Raw genomic sequence first — 17,719 nt, 5'->3', positions numbered from 1 at the left:
ATCTCTGATGGTATGGGGTTGCATTAGTGCGTGTGGCATGGGCAGCTTACACATCTGGAAAGACACCATCAATGCTGAAAGGTATATCCAGGTTCTAGAGCAACATATGCTCCCATCCAGACGACGGCTCTTTCAGGGAAGACCTTGCATTTTCCAACATGACAATGCCAAACCACATACTGCATCAATTACAGCATCATGGCTGCGTAGAAGAAGGGTCCGGGTACTGAACTGGCCAGCCTGCAGTCCAGATCTTTCACCCATAGAAAACATTTGGCGCATCATAAAACGGAAGATACGACAAAAAAGACCTAAGACAGTTGAGCAACTAGAATCCTACATTAGACAAGAATGGGTTAACATTCCTATCCCTAAACTTGAGCAACTTGTCTCCTCAGTCCCCAGACGTTTACAGACTGTTGTAAAGAGAAAAGGGGATGTCTCACAGTGGGAAACATGGCCTTGTCCCAACTTTTTTGAGATGTGGTGTTGTCATGAAATTTAAAATCACCTAATTTTTCTCTTTAAATGATACATTTTCTCAGTTTAAACATTTGATATGTCATCTATGTTCTATTCTGAATAAAATATGGAATTTTGAAACTTCCACATCATTGCATTCCGTTTTTATTCACAATCTGTACTTTGTCCCAACTTTTTTGGAATCGGGGTTGTATCTATCTGTCTCTCATTCTATCTGTCTGTCTGTGTCTCACTATATCGGTTTATCTGTGTGTCTCTCTCTCACTCTGTCTCTCTGTATCTATTTGTCTCTCTCTATCCAGATCTATATTCATCTCTCTCTCTCTAAAGTGTGAAGTTTTTTGAAGTGTTTCCAGCTGTATCTAAAGCGTGTGTTTTTGAATAAACCTTTTTAATCAGTGACGGAGCGACGCTTTTTACTGAAACTCTCGCAGTGAATTCGCTCCCAGACTTCATCAGATCACTTTCTTACTCGTCACCTCGTTACGACCCCCCCCCCCCCCCCAAGCACATTATATTTATATCCGATTATATTTCAGAAAATTCTCTCAAAAAATGGCTTTAAGTGTGAAATCTACAGACGCCCAGTTTCAACATTTTATTATTCTGAGATAATCAATCAAAATATGATCTGGATGTTTAACCTGGTACTTAATAATCTCTTCCTCATCGTTGTTCTAATCTTTAATCAGTGCTCCACTTTTACACGGCGACACACTTGCACATTATGGTCCTGTTTATTTCCTTATGGTCCAGAAAACCCCTAACCAGCTAATGGGACGCAGTAACGTATTGCGAGCGGCTGAGCTCATCCTGGGTACAGTCTGTTTCGTGTCTTTGTTCTCTTACGCTTTGGTGAATACTCGATTCTGATTGGTCAGTTACAGAATTCTCATCTTAGGAATGCGACAGAGTTTACGTTTCTGTGGCGGTCATATCTAACAACTACGACTATTTGTTTATCAGAAGCAGTGAAATGATTTTTAACCCAACATCGTGCATCAGAGGATTGATTTCTTTAGTGAGTGGGATGATGTACGGCGAGCAGGGCGACTCCGATGCCTGGAATGGGACAATAAAGACCGACTCTCTGAACATCATCCCTTCTGTATAGTGACTGTAGTGAATGGTGACGGACCAGCTCTGTGCTCACCAGGGTTCCCACAAACTGCATGTTGCTCCTCAGAACCTCGTCAGTGTTCACTAATCGTTCTGTGGAGTACAGGAAGAGGCGGGACTCAGGAGGAGGAGCATACGCTATCATACATGTCAACCTTTGGTCAATCAAACCTGTATAACCAACCTCCAAAAAATCCGTACAAGATGCAAATTAAAATAATTTACCTAAAATTTGAACAATGATGTATCCCAGTTACTTTTTATTCAATATTAATAACAATAAACCTTCAGAATGAATACAAAGCTCCAATGTTCGACAAAAACACAAAGTGTTATCAGCGTAGTTACGAAGGAAATACTTCATTGTTTGGAGACAGGTTTCACCGAGCGGCTATTATGCGCGAGACTTCATATTAGTCAGAAAAATCTGTTCGTAAAATTACGTTATAATGACCAAATACAATGAAAAGTATTTTTCCAGTCTCGCCTGTGAAAGGTAATCCCATGTGATCTCGTTTGGACGGTAAACCTGTTGGTACAGTTAAACGCAGCACATGAATGAGGCATCTTTATTCTCCGCTACTGTCTAGACGCTATACCAGAGACGACTGAAGAATCTCCACTTTGCCACATCCAATATGGCGGCGAGGATGACGTATGATTCTACGCACAAGGCGGCGTCTATGTTTATATGTCTATGACTTCACGGTTGGCGGGATTCTCGCAATGCGGTGTGCGCATGATCAAAAGTGGAACGAAGTCTCGCTACTACAAGATAACGCGCGATTTCATACTGTAAGACTCTTTACTGGCTGTCTGTGGCGTACAGTACGTTTGTAAATGTTATGCGCTCTTTTATCATCGTGGGAATCGATTATAGCTCTAAATAAATATTGAAGTTTTTTTAAAGAATCCGTATAACTTTACGTTTATTGAATCAAATCCGTATAAAATACGGACATTCCGTATAGGTTGACATGTATGCGCTATCGTTATAGCAGGAAACCAGTTACACTCGAACATACCGTACCGTGTGTGTAGTGGAATCTTTTTTTTTTGGCAAAATCATGAAGCACTATTGACGGGTATACAGTAATTAAGAAAACTAAGCACAGTAATGATGGTGAAATGGGTTTGTTAGACGCTGAACAATAAAATAATTGAAAACTGATCCATATACGGACTTTAAGCTCCAGAGGGTTGAGAGGAATGATGTTGAGCTGAAGGTCAGGGTGTAGAATCACGCCTTTAATTCGTTTTATAATACATGGGGCCAAATTGCTCAATTCTGATTGGTCAGTCAAGGAGGGCTTTTTTCCCTTAACGCGGGGCCGTATTTCTGAAATGCTATTGGCTAGTTCGTTGCTTGGTTACGGTTACAAAAATGAGCAAATTTTGTCAACAAAATGGCCGACTCTGCAATGCCACGTTTCGCTATTGACCCTTCCCACTCACGTGACCTTCGTAAACGCGACCGCCAATTTGGACATGAAGTGGACTCTTAAGATCCTGACGTTGGTGAAACTTCTCAAGGCTGGTTTCTGCCCGTCGTTTTTGTGGAGACGTCAGATACTTGAACACGCTGGGCACGTAGTCCCATGGTACAGGGCTCGAAATTAACTTTTTTTCTTTGTGTCCCCCAGTTGTCCCGAATTCTGTGTTGTATTGTCCCGAATGGAAGCAATAGTGTCCCCATTTTTTTCCCTCTCTGAAATAACCAGTGGTTAATATTATCATATGAAGTTACTATTATATTTGTAACTATGCGATTTTGAACCCTTTATATCATTTTTACAATAAGTCACAAGACACAAGCGACACATGTCCTATACATCATCTACTTCAAAATTACAGTTATTGCATTTTCAGTTTATTAAACTTTGGCGATCTCACTGTATGAATAGATACCCGTTTATTTAAAGGGGCCAACTAGCTCATTCAGAAAATGTTTCAACTCCCTACATCTGCAGTACACTTTAGTTGAAAATAAGACCCCTTTTATGTTCATTTCATCTACTTATACCTTCAATATCTGTTGGCATATATAAGGCCAACTTATCATTTTCACCATTACCGTTATCCATTTTTATGAACTTTCCGTTATCCATTTTTATGAACTTTCCGTTATCCATTACCGTTATCCATTACCGTTATCCATTTTTATGAACTTTCCGTTATCCATTTTTATGAACTTTCCGTTATCCATTTTTATGAACTTTCGCTGCCGAAACGTGGGTGCGAATGTTAGCACCATCAGCATAGTGCCAGCAGGTCCGAGCCTAGTTGTGCTGCTGACTGACTAAACTTTCTGAACTAGAAAGACACCAAGAAAACTCACTTCTTCTGTTGAACGGTATCTTCCGTCAATATCATCCACATCATTCCTGTTGTATATTATAACGTGTCTAACAGTGTTCATTAAGTTCATTCAGTCGCTAGCGTTGCCTGCAGACCAGGCGATGACACTTTGGATCCTGAAGGTCCCGGAGACGTTATGTCTGGGCTTTCAGTTTCTTCCCCGCGGTCGGTCCGCTTCAACCACTTCAGCATTTTTGTTCTGGCAAGAGTCGGCGCAGCGTGTGCGGTAGCAATTCCATTCCAAGTCCATATAATGCGGACTCCGGCCGAAGATTCTAGAACAGAATGCGCTGCTCTGTAGCCTACGGATGCAGGTGCATCGAAAGTGTAGCTACTAATGTATTTTTCGCTGCTAACGTTTTAAAATTAAAATTGACAAATTAGGTGAATGTCTACGTATGTGTTACGGCTTTGTAAATAATATTAATGTAGAACTTTTTTTCTAGATCTATTTTTTTCCATTGTCCCGGGATTGTCCCAGATATGATAATTTTGTGTCCCGATGACATTTTTTATGGTCCCCGGGACATCGGGACACCGTTAGTTTCGAGCGCTGCCATGGTAGCCGCGGGGTCTTAAGTCTTAAAGTCTTAAATTTAATATTCCAAAATGAAGGCCTTAAAAAGTCTTAAATTGCTTTGCCCAAGTCTTAATTTTTTAAACAAAGGTCTTAAATTTACTCATACTATTCTACGATGTGAAAACGTGGGTTTTGCGTAACATCAGTGAACTTCTTGGAGTATGCGCAAAGAAAGAAACAATATTGATACATTTTCGCGCCGGCGCAATTGTCGGAGTCCGTGGTGGAGAGGAGACTCCGCGAATCGCAGCATGGGGAAGTGTCGTTTTAATCAGCAGTGGCTTCCAGATGAAAGATATCGTGATTGGGTGAGGGAGGTTCCTGGAAGCGACGTTGAAGCAAGATGCTGTGTTTGTCGAAAGGCCTTCAAGTTGTCCACTATAGGTCATTTCGCTTTAGAGTCTCACATGAGCTCAAAGCACATTGCATCTGCCTTCCACCGCCACCAGCACATCGCTCAGTTCTGCACGGTTCAACCTCCGAATGCACCTGGAGTTGGCACTAGCACCACTGTCGAACGTCAGCAGCATCAGCCAAGCCAGACACCATCGGCAAGGCTAGCAACAACACAAGGGCCGAGCAGTGGCATGATGGGTGTCGGTGGAACCCCGACACTTCGGGCAGAGGTGCTCTGGATTTTAAAAAACAATTACGGAACACCACTCGTACAGCTCGAACGAGGGCATAAGCGAACTCTTTAAGGCTGTGTTCCCAGACTCGGAAGTCGCTACAACATTCTCCTGTGGAAAAAAACAAAACGTCTTACAGAACAAAATTCGGTCTTGCTTGTCTTGAATGTGAAGATTTGACAAGCAATGCACATAATGACTTAAGTATATAACTTTCAAATAAAAATACTTTTATTATAAAACATTTGTCATTATTGGGAATTTAATCTGGTGTTCTACGACCACATAATGGGTGCGATGTAGGTCTTAATTCTCATTTAAGTGGTCTTAAAAAGGTCTTAAAGTCTTAAATTTATGGTGGTCAAACCTGGGGAAACCCTGAGTCCGGAGATAAGGGGTTGTTGCTTTTCTTGCCTGCAATAACAACAGTAACGACACATTAGCAACACCGTACAGAAATAACGGTTTATGGCACAGACCCTTTCGGTTCTCGCTCATCTAGCTGCTACAATGACTGCTTAGACTGCAACAATGATACCTAACACACATTTAAGTATCCGTCGTAAAGACGTGAAACTCGTCGAGTGACGAGTGTGTTCATTGATAAGCTAACACAATCTAAAAGTAGACATACCATCACACTGCCCTGGCGCTGTGTACAGTTTACCTTCTATGGTTTGTGCACTCACTATTTGCCATTACTTTCTCCAACCGCTGTTAGAGATTACAGGGAACGGCCTGGATTTAAGAGACAAATACAGTGGTGCTTGAGAGTTTGTGACCCCTTCAGAATTTTCTATATTTCTGCATAAATATGACCTAAAACATCATCAGATTTTCACACAAGTCCTAAAAGTAGATAAAGAGAACCCAGTTAAACAAATGAGACAAAAATATTATTCTTGGTCATTTATTTATTGAGGAAAATGATCCAATATTACACATCTGTGAGTGGCAAAAGTATGTGAACCTTTGCTTTCAGTATCTGGTGTGACCCCCTTGTGCAGCAATGACTGCAGCTAAACATTTCCAGTAACTGTTGATCAGTCCTGCACACCGGCTTGGAGGAATTTTAGCCCATTCCTCCGTACAGAACAGCTTCAACTCTGGGATGTTGGTGGGTTTCCTCACATGAACTGCTCGCTTCAGGTCCTTCCACAACATTTTGTTTGGATTAAGGTCAGGACTTTGACTTGGCCATTCCAAAACATTCACTTTATTCTTCTTTAACAATTCTTTGGTAGAATGACTTGTGTGCTTAGGGTCGTTGTCTTGCTGCATGACCCACCTTCTCTTGAGATTCAGTTCATGGACAGATGTCCTGACATTTTCCTTTAGAACTTGCTGGTATAATTCAGAATTCATTGTTCCATCAATGATGGCAAGCCGTCCTGGCCCAGATGCAGCAAAACAGGCCCAAACCATGATACTACCACCACCATGTTTCACAGATGGGATAAGGTTCTTATGCTGGAATGCAGCGTTTTCCTTTCTCCAAACATAACACTTCTCATTTAAACCAAAAAGTTCTATGTTGGTCTCATCCATCCACAAAATATTTTTCCAATAGCCTTCTGGCTTGTCCACATGATCTTTAACAAACTGCAGACAAGCAGCAATGTTCTTTTTGGAGAGCAGTGGCTTTCTCCTTGCAACCCTGCCATGCACACCATTGTTGTTCAGTGTTCTCCTGATGGTGGACTCATGAGCATTAACATTAGCCAATGTGAGAGAGGCCTTCAGTTGCTTAGAAGTTACCCTGGGGTCCTTTGTGACCTCGCCGACTATTACACGCCTTGCTCTTGGAGTGATCTTTGTTGGTTGACCACTCCTGGGGAGGGTAACAATGGTCTTGAATTTCCTCCATTTGTACACAATCTGTCTGACTGTGGATTGGTGGAGTCCAAACTCTTTAGAGATGGTTTTGAAACCTTTTCCAGCCTGATGAGCATCAACAACACTTTTTCTGAGGTCCTCAGAAATCTCCTTTGTTCGTGCCATGATACACTTCCACAAACATGTGTTGTGAAGATCAGACTTTGATAGATCCCTGTTCTTTAAATAAAACAGGGTGCCCACTCACACCTGATTGTCGTCCCATTGATTGAAAACACCGGACTCTAATTTCACCTTCAAATTAACTGCTAATCCTAGAGGTTCATGTACTTTTGCCACTCATAGATATGTAATATTGGATCATTTTCCTCAATAAATAAATGACCAAGTATAATATTTTTGTCTCATTTGTTTAACTGGGTTCTCTTTATCTACTTTTAGGACTTGTGTGAAAATCTGATGATGTTTTAGGTCATATTTATGCAGAAATACAGAACATTCTAAAGGGTTCACAAACTTTCAAGCACCACTGTACATATTCCTCTTGTTTTGAACACTTATTTGTAGGACATTACCTCTGATCTGTCCTACAGTCTACCAACAGCAAAGGAACACAACGTTAGCTAATGTCGTTAGCTAATAGCTACTACAGAAGAACAAAGAGTTTACAATGGGTTATTTTAGCCTATTTGGTTACACACTCGCCGCCACAGAATGTTAACAGCAATGTAATGCCTTTTCTGGCTAATTTTCTTCGTCTTACCTCCAACAAAGTGGTCACTACACAAGCGTTGGTATGCCGAGGGCTGCCAATCTTTCCTGTTAATGGCCGCTATCCATCTTCTCCGTCGGTCAGCATCTGTCGGGATCCGATAAAATGATAAATCTTGCCTTGTGTGTTGATGGTTACTACATCCAGGTAATGGCATGATGGAAGTCTTGCTGAAAGTAAAAACTTTCTTTGATGGCTATATTCCTTTCGATGCTTCGCCGTCGTTCCTCGTTGTCGGCTGTGGTAGACTACTGGTAGTTCATGTCCAAAATGGCAGCCGCGTTTGTCGTGACGTCACGTGGGATGGGTCAATATTCGACGAAGAAATGATAAACCAATTGAAAGCTGCAAGCGAAAATGAAAATACCAAAGAAAGTACGAATTTTTGGCTTTCCGCGTTTCAGAAATGGGCCGCAGAAAGACAAATGAACGCCTCTCTAGCGGCGCATGAATGCTGCGAGTTAGACAAGGTGCGATCGCAGTGTTTTTGTGTCACGATGAAAGACGCTTTAGAAACTGATTCAAACATGCAAGATAGTCTCGCGCCCTGATTGGTTCAGAAAGCGTGAATGACAAATGTTGTGAACTTGAACGGCTTCCGAAGTATGAATTTGGCCCTAAACAAGCAATCGTATGGGGCCGAGTAAAATTAAGGATCAATTTCACTCGTGATTTTGAAATTTTCAAAACCACTCGTGAAATTAATCCTTAATTTTACTCGGCCCTGCACTAATTTCCTGCAGATAGCCGCGAGGACGTGATTTTCAGTTCATCAGCAGCTCAGAATCCAAACATCTCCGGGTTTTTGTTCATCATCTCTCTCTCCTACAACCCCTCTCGCTCTTTCACCTCTCTCTATCTGTTGCTCACTCCCTCAGCCTCTCTCTCTCTCCATCCCTCCCTCTATCTGTGTGTGCGCGTCTCTCTCTTCCCCCTCAACCTGTCTCTCTCCGCCTCCCTCCCTCCCTCTCTGTCTCTCCTTCAACTCTGTCTCTCTCTTCTTCTCTGTTGCTCATTTCCTCTCTCTCTCTCTGTTACTCACCCCCCACTCGTTCTCTATGTTTCTAATATATTTTGTGTGTTTTTATTTATTTATTTTTGTTTATTTATTCATTCATTCACGTCAGTTCAGTTTCTTCTCTTGGTCTTGTCCTAAAAATAACTCGGCACACTTCTGATTTCTCCTGCAGACCTCTCTCTCTCTCTCTCTCTCTCTCTCTCTCTCTCTCTCAGACACAGACAGACAGCTCCCAGTTCTCCAGCTCGCTCCATCCATCTTCCTCTCAGGCTCTGAAACACTAACGAGGCTCCATCTAACGAACGCTCCGCTTCACCGACACTAACACACTGTTTTTATCTCCACACACATTTACAGCCTGTTTGTTTTCATCTGAAGGAAACGACTGCAGCCGAGGGGAAAAAAAAAACCCAAAACTTTAAAACCCCCCAAATCTATAAAACTCATGATTTTGATGTTTCGAATTAAAACCGTTTTAATCAGGAGAACAGTGTGAGTCACTGCTCACAGAGCCCTGCACCACATCGACGCTTTTTAATCTGTTTATCATCCTGACGGACACGCCCCTGTCAATGAGCTGTTACTATGGAAACTAGGGCTGTAACGATACACCCAACTCACGATTCGATTCGTATCGCGATTTTTGACTCACGATTCGATACGCCCACGATTTTTTTTAAAATGTTTTTTTAAAGTAGTAAATTTGGCTTATTAACATTTACTTACTTACATTAACTATTTAATAACAGATAATTCAGACCGCTGCAGAGAATGAGTAATATGTATGCAAAAATGAACAAATGTATATCCAAAGATTGTTTTATTTCTCAAAATAATACTGTTGAGCCGGAAGCTCTGTTTTTTTTCGGTTCTGAAAAAGTCATTTTTCCAAATCGTGTAAATCCGTTAAGATTTTTTTTTGGGGGGGGGGGCTCTGTCACTGTCTCACTCTCATAGAGCCAATGATTTTCTGTGATCGCGGAAAACAGATGGAAATTACGGAATTTTTATGGTGAAACATTGCTCGCGTGTCAAAATGTAACTGCCGCAGAAGGCTTCCGCCCAAGCAGACATGCCTTCAGTGTCGCCAGATATTGCTAACGTTTTCCACCCCAAAATATGTTCAAAACCAGCCAAAAAGCACCTAAACCCGCCCAATCTGGCAACACTGCATGCCTTTCCAGTCAAGTGATTGTGATTGGCTTGTGGCACACCTAGCCAGCCAATGAGCTGCTTGTTTACAGATTCGCTCCCCGCGCTGCAACCAGAATGGCGACCGCTTAAAAGAAACGAATGCTCTGCCAGTGGCGAGTGTGGACGTTGCGTGACTCGCAGAAGATTGTCGCAGGTCGGCGAAAAAACGACTTACTAATAGATATAAAAAAATAAAAGTAATTTAAGTAAGTTTAAAATGTAATTTAAATAAAAAGTAAAGTATTCATAAATTGAAGTTTGGAAGCGCCTCTGTTTTTGGGCTGAGGAGAAGTTTGAAAGGGTGTACCGCGATTCTGCCGTCTTGTATCGCGATACGGATCGCGATTTCGATACGCATATCGTTACAGCCCTAATGGAAACGTATAGAGCGTATCCGAACCAGCGCATTGATATAAACACTGTCGGAGCTGCTGTTCAGGAAAACTAATCAACACCTTGTGAGCAGTCAGAGTGGCGATTTCTGCAGTGCTGTGGTAATGATCAGTTGTGTGTGTGTGTGTGTGTGTGTGTGTTAACAGGAGCTGGTGGGTAGTGCTCCTCCTCAGAGGAACTGGAAGGGAATAGCCATCGCTCTGCTGGTCATCCTGTTCATCTGCTCTCTGATCATCACCTCCGTCATCTTGCTGACGCCACGTAAGTCCTCCAAAAAAACCAAAATCTCCATTTCTCCACGTGCAGCAAACGGCGCAGGTTTATCTCGCAATTTATGACATCTCGTAATCACAAACTTTATTCCAGAATTGACACAATTCTCTTGATTTTTTTGGAAGGAAGCATATCCAGCGATCGTGAGAAGAAGCTCCTCACAGGTGCCGTGCATCAAAATGTGATGCACAGCGAGCTAGAGATGCGTGTGAGTGTTTTTTCAGCCCTCCGCCCGGTAATGGTGCTTTAATGTGGATTAGGGTAACGATCCCGTCTCGGCTGGAGATTATCACGCTGTAAAAGCGCCACTCGTTTATGAAATTGGCAGGACATCAGAGACCATTTTTAGCTCATCAAGCGTCATTTTGGCTCCTGTGCTTTATGTTACGGTCGGTGACCGAAGACGACCTGCTGCTGCTTCATGTCTCCGTGCCAGAAGGGTTTTCTTTTCTTTCTCTCGTTCTCATTCATCGTTTTCACCTGCAGTTTTGTCCGTGTAACTCTGAGCTGCTAAAAACGCTCCTCGGCTGGTTTTTCAGTGTCGAGAACATGAAGAAAGGATGAACCTGCATTCATGTTGTTTAGAATGAAAGAAGAATAAACTCCGAAACAGTTTTTCAGCTTCGGTTATCATAGAACACACTTAGTGATAACCAAATCAATTTAGTCAAAGTCACTTATTTAGGTAACCGGTTTGGGAACCTCAGAATTGCATCTCTGCGCTTTGTAGACGATGTGGTTCTGTTGGCTTCTTCAGAGCGTGACCTTCAGCAAGCGCTGGAACGGTTTGCAGCTGGGACGAGAGTCAAGTCTGAGGCCAGGGTTTTCTGCTGGAAAACGGTGGAGTGCTCCCTCCGGGTTGGGTGTGAGTTACTGCCCCGACTGAAGGAGTTCAAGTATCTCAGGGTCTTGTTCATGAGTGAGGGTAAAATGGAGCGTGAGATGGACAGGCAGATTGGGGCGGTGTCGGCAGTAATGCAGGCATTGTACCAGACCATCATGGTGATGAGGGAACTGAGTCGGAAGGCAAAGCTTTCGATTTACCAGTCGATCTACCTTCCAACTCTCACCTATGGTCATGAGCTTTGGGTAGTGACCAAAAGGATGAGATTGGGGATACAAGCGGATGAAATGAGCTTTCTCCGTAGGGTGGCTGGGCTTAGCCTTAGGGTGAGGAGCTCAAACATCCAGAGAGATCTCGGAGTAGAGCCGCTGCTCCTTCATGTCGAAAGGAGTCAGCTGAGGTGGTTCGGGCATCTGATTAGGATACCTCCTGGGCGCCTTCCTTTGGAGGTTCAGCTGGGAAGAGACCCCAGGGTAGACCCTAGCCTGGGCCCGCCCATCCTAAGTGTGACGCAACACAGGGGCCTGTTGCGAACTTAGTCTGGCAAGGCAAGCTATCTCCAGCTCTTCCAAGCTCCCGAAAAATCGGGAGCCAATCAACTTTGAGCATCTCCAACGGCCCTGGGTAGAGGTGTGTTCAAGGCAGTGACGTAGTAGAACTGCAACCGGAAGCCATAGATTGTTTACAGAATCTATGCCGGAAGCGCTTCATTCACATCACGAACATGGAGCAGCGGCAAGCCTTTGACACAGCGGTAGATGCTGTATTGAAAGCATTCAACGGGAAGTTCTCATTGAAAATGGAGCAAAGAGCAGCCCTGGAGGTATTTATTGAAAGGAAGGACGTTTTCGCCTTGCTCCCGACCGGCTTCGGTAAGAGTTTAATCTACCAGTTAGCCCCGCCGGTAGCAGTTTCCGTCGCGTCACATACGTCAGAGGAAAGAGTGATGTGATTCGTTTAAGCTTCGTCACAGCCTTTTCTGGCTTCGACCAGTAGCAAACTGAGGCATTTCAGGGAGGCGGGTCAACCACGCGCTTTGGGAAACGGTTGGGCTTAATATCTTTGCCAGACCAATGCTTGCAGAGCTTTGAAGTTGCGTTAGCCAGACTAGGTAGACCCAGAACACACTGGAGAGATTATGTATCTCATCTGGCCTGGGAGTGCCTTGGGGTCCCCCAGGAGGAACTAGAAAGCTTTGCTGGGGAGAGGAACGCCTGCTGCCACAGCGACCCGACTTCAGATAAGTGGAAGAAAATGGATGGATGGCACTTATTTAGAAATAAGAGAATCCTTTGTCCCTGTAAAGCTCCCATAAATATGGGACTAACCTGAGTATTACTGTCAGATTGGGTCGAAAGCTAAATTTGGTCCATAAGTGACTGACATGGAGGGTATTTTTTGGTGGGTGATGCAACAGTTGCTGGAAAATGTTATCGTCATTTCCTGCAAGTACACAAGTTACCGTGTTCAACTTGAGACAACTTTACACTGTCGAAATTCACACACTACGCAAGTGTGATTGTGATGTTCATCCTTCAGGGTCAAAGATGACCATGACTTCAGTTTGGTGGGTAGCGGTTGTGGGTCCAGAGGTGACTGATGAGGCCAATCTGGGCTTTGAAGATGCACCCACCCGTCGGGCACACGCGAGTCGGTGCTGTAGTGGGGGTAGCGATTAGTTTGAGCCTTCGGCCCAGCTCGTTTCTTCTGGGCCTTGGTGATGCGTGCCACTGGTGGGCTTTGCTCGCCATGCTGGACAATCCTGAGCAAGCAGCTCTCAGGAGTTGAGATTGATTGATTGATTTCTAAACCGTAGGTGCTAAAGAAGGCAACTGGACTTATTTGAAATTCTTGAAGATGTTTCACCTCTCATCCGAAAGGCTTCTTCAGTTCTGTCTGACTAGTGGGGAGTTCTAGGTGTTTATCCTCTAGTGGATCAAAAGCAACCCTAAGGAGAGTTGTTGAGTCATCCTGTAGGTGTCGGTCCCCGGGGGCCGGGTGTGAACGGTGTCCGCAGCTGTGTCCGCAGCAGTGTCATTGCCTTCTTTGGCAACCATAGTTTACTATGACCTGGATTGACTGAGAACCTTCACAGACATAGATTGATTTCTAGGGCTTTGAGGGACACTTTGAGATTGTCCTTGAAGCGTTTCTTCTGCCCCCCAGTTGAGGCACAGCTCTCCATGCAACAACTGTTTGGGCAGTCGACTGTCTGGCATCCTGACAACATGGCCGGTCCATCTGGCTTCAGCTTTCTGCAGAAGAGTGTTAACGCTGAGAAGTCCAGCCCGTTTTAGGACCTACGGTACGCAACTGAGTACTAACAGGAGTATGCCAGTTGACACACAGCCTTTGTTTATTAGACCTTCACAAAAATCTATAAAAGGATTCATATTTAAATACTAAAGGAAAGAAATGCTGGCTAAAACAGCACGTGAAGCTCTTCTGTGGGATTGGACCTTGCCTTCGTGCCCCATGTGAAGCAATGACCCTTGACACCCATGACCCTGTCGCCAGTTCACCGGTTGCCCTTCAGATCCTTTGACCACTTTTGTTCGGTACTAACCACTGCATACCGGGAACACCCCACAAGATGTGCCATTTTGAAGATGCTCAGACCCCATCATCTAGCCATCACAATCTGTCAAAGTCGCTCATCCCTACGTCCGCCCATTTCTCCTGCTTCCAACCCCTCAACTTCTTCAAGAACTGACTGTTCTGTTCACTTGCTGCCGAATACAGGTATATCGCATCCCTCAGTGTTGTTCACTTCACCCGTCGGTGGGTTTAATGTTATGGCTGAGCAGCGAACTGAAAAATTCAGACGGCTCTCAATCATCAGTAGTAGGTAACTAAACAGAAGCTCATTTTAGATCAAGCTATGTGGAAAAATGATGAGAGTCCAGGCAGTACTCAGAACAAAACGCTTCATATTGGAGTATTCAGCTCTGTACTGTCCATTTTAATCCTCAGTTCTTTTTAAAAAAAAATATTTCTGACTTTTATTCAGAACATGCCTCTTCCCACTGACGGTTCTTAGTTTTCTTGCAACTGAAGGAAAAAAAAAGGTCTTAGCTGTAAAAGGTGGGACATTGCAGAGTGATGATGGGATGAAAATTGCAAAGTGAAGCACTGATTTAAGTGCCGCGACTGTGTTTGTGATGAATGTTAAACAGTGACATGATGAACGTTGATCTTTAATGTAGTGCCACTCGATGAGCTCGTCTCTGTACAGCCTTGATGAGCCATCGGAGAGACGGGACGCTGAGGTGTGGAAATGCTATACATGACTGCACACATGCTCGTGTTTCGCGGTTTAAGATTGGACTACACGCCCAAAAAACACATCTTCATTTTTCTCCAATAAAAACGTCCAATGAGTCGATCGGCATGCAGTCTTCGACAGTCATGTAGGCGTTTACTGATCCTCTGGAAACCCCACCCCCTTCCCTACGTCTGACATCGATACTGTTTTGACTGGTCTTGACTCGTATCGGTGCGTGTTCACCGTAACGACAATGGAAATGTTTATCGTTAACGTTCGTTAGCTAGATTTAGCAGGGACACCGAAACACACTCAGAAACGGAACTCGTCTCGTCTCGTCGTCTTCCGCTTTATCCGGGACCGGGTCGCGGAGGCAGCAGTCTAAGCATGGAAGCCCAAACTTCCCTTTCCCCAGACACCTCGGCCAGCTCCTTGGGAAGAACACCGAGGCGTTCCCAGGCCAGCCGAGAGACATAGTCCCTCCAGCGTGTCCTGGGTCTTCCCCGGGGCCTCCTCCCGGGGGGACATGCCTGGAACACCTCCCCAGGGAGGCGTCCAGGAGGCATCCGAAAAAGATGCCCGAGCCACCTCAGCTGATTCCTGTCGATGTGGAGGAGCAGCGGCTCTACTCCGAGCTCCTCCCGAGTGACTGTGCTTCTCACCCTATCTCTAAGGGAGCGCCCAGCCACCCTGCGAAGGAAACTCATTTCGGCCGCTTGTATCCGCGATCTTGTTCTTTCGGTCATTACCCAAAGCTCATGACCATAGGTGAGAGTCGGAACGTAGATCGACCGGTAAATTGAGAGCTTCGCCTTTTGGCTCAGCTCCTTCTTCACCACGACGGACCGGTAAAGCGACCGCATCACTGCGGAGGCTGCACCGATCCGCCTGTCGATCTCACGCTCCATCCTTCCCTCACTCGTGAACAAGATCCCGAGATACTTAAACTTCTCCACTTGAGGCAGGACTTCTCCACCAACCTGGAGAGGGCAAGGCGCCCTTTTCCGGTCGAGAACCATGGCCTCGGACTTGGAGGTGCTGATTCTCATCCCAGCCGCTTCACAGTCGACTGCAAACGGAACTTTCAAAGAGAAAAAACGTTGATGTCAAAATGTCAAAAATTACTCGGGGGGGCGGGGTGAGTTGGGAACATTTCACAGGTCTGACTCATAACTTCGTAAGCCATGGGAAAACTGACATGGCAGGAAAAATTAACACATTTGTTGAGAATTGTTAGACGCAGGAGATCCAAAAACGTGTCGTCCAGATCCAGGTCACGTCCCCAACCGAGATGGAGGATGAAAACCGAACCGATCTGTGTACGGTACAAAGCGGAGTTTTCATTAGACAATAAACAAGGTGCAACTTGGAATTGCTACCGAATGGAGCTAGCTAGTAGACTTCATTTACTTGCCATCATTGTAAAAAAAAAAGTTTGTTTAAACTGGACTTGTATCAGTATCTACGAGTACCATCGAGAAACATGCTGTTGGTTCACCCCTCCTTCTGTTTAATCATTTCAGCATTTAACAAGGTGAGGTGTGGAGGTTAACGCCGCCGACGCTGCGTGCTAATTAATATTTAAATTAGCTGCAACCTCTACCAAGTGTCACATCCTCTAATTGAATTTATAGCACATTAGTTCTGGAAGGCAAATTCTCTCATTCGTCCTCTCGAGTTAAGTCTGCGTTAATAGCGAAGATTGGGTTTGTTGTTTGGCCCAGTTTGCAGACTTGGCAGAGTCCAGCTAGTCCACGCGGAAAGCAGGATCCTCTCAAATCAGCTGTGATGTTGTACAAGCTTGCAGCAGGTCATGCAAGCACAAGAGCACAGACCTTCCAGTCAGAAGCGTGGCCTGTGAGCCAGCACAGTTCTTGCTCCGAGCTATAAACGATTCATTTCCCCAGATCTCCATCAGCTCACCTGACACCTTCAGCTCAGCGCAGGAAAAATGTCCTGAGGAGACATCGTTTCCGGGAATACATCACTGGCTTGTTTAACCACATCATGATCTTTTATATTTTTCATCCGAACTGATTAACAACCGAGTCAGGATCTAATCCAAGCATACAGTGAAGTGAAAACGAAGTCTGAGACGTACTTTGCGTGTTCCTGTTCACCTCCGCGAGTCTATTAGAATCTTGTGATGCGGTCACGTGTAAATAAACACGCCGTTTGTGTAGGATTTCATAAGAACTTTCATAGCAGGGGCTTGTCAGAGCTCTGCTGTAAATATCGCACAGACGCTTTACATCTCCGACGTGCCTCTTTACCAGTTTTTCGATGTCCGTTGGTATGTTTTTTTCTCTTGTAAATACGCATGAAGAATATCTAATGAAGTTTTGGTAGCCTTTCGGGTGTTCAGCGCATCTTGAGTTTATTTATTTATTTAGTGCTTAAACCTAGCACTGGATTCGCCTCGTCTTCTCTCTTTCCCGGCTGACAAAGAAATGATTGTGCGCATACGCAGTAGAAAAGTTTTGTCATCGGATCTTTGCATGAGCGCCGACGTGTGACGTCGTGTTGTCTTGACGACGTAACAATATTGTACGCTCATTCTCCATTGAGGAGAGCGACGTAATACAACCCCTGGCAAAAAGTATGGAATCGGCAGTCTTGGATGAGCACTCATTCACACGTTTTATTCTGTAGAACAAACTCAGATCTCAAACATGATGCAATAATAAAGTCATTCCAAAGTGCAACTTCTTGGCCTTCAGAAACACTAAAAGAAATGAAGAAAAGCATTGTGGAAGTCAGTAAATGTTACTTTTATAGACCAAGCACAGGGAAAAAACTATGGAATCACTCAATTCTGAGGAAAAAAATATGGAATCATGAAAAACAGACAAACAAAAGAACATTCAAAACACATCACTAGTACTTAGTTGCACCACCTCTGGCTTTTAGAACGGCTTGCAGTCTCTTAGGCATGGACTTGATGAGTGACAAACA

The 17,719-nt window shown here is 44.2% G+C and overlaps 1 protein-coding gene across 1 annotated transcript in view; it reads left to right on the top strand.

Moving 5' to 3' along the window:
* Nucleotides 1–17,719, top strand: part of dpp6b (dipeptidyl-peptidase 6b) — a 178,119-nt gene that overhangs the window by 51,377 nt on the left and 109,023 nt on the right. The window contains exon 2 of the mRNA XM_060928201.1: nucleotides 10,529–10,643. Within this exon, the coding sequence (XP_060784184.1) occupies nucleotides 10,529–10,643 (115 nt within the window). The remainder of the gene's footprint in view (nucleotides 1–10,528; nucleotides 10,644–17,719) is intronic.

Source organism: Neoarius graeffei, chromosome 1 (genome assembly GCF_027579695.1).
Source record: "Neoarius graeffei isolate fNeoGra1 chromosome 1, fNeoGra1.pri, whole genome shotgun sequence".
NCBI lineage: Eukaryota > Metazoa > Chordata > Actinopteri > Siluriformes > Ariidae > Neoarius > Neoarius graeffei.
The sequence above is the reverse complement of the archived record's forward strand: the minus strand, read 5'-3'. Positions and strand labels throughout refer to the sequence as shown.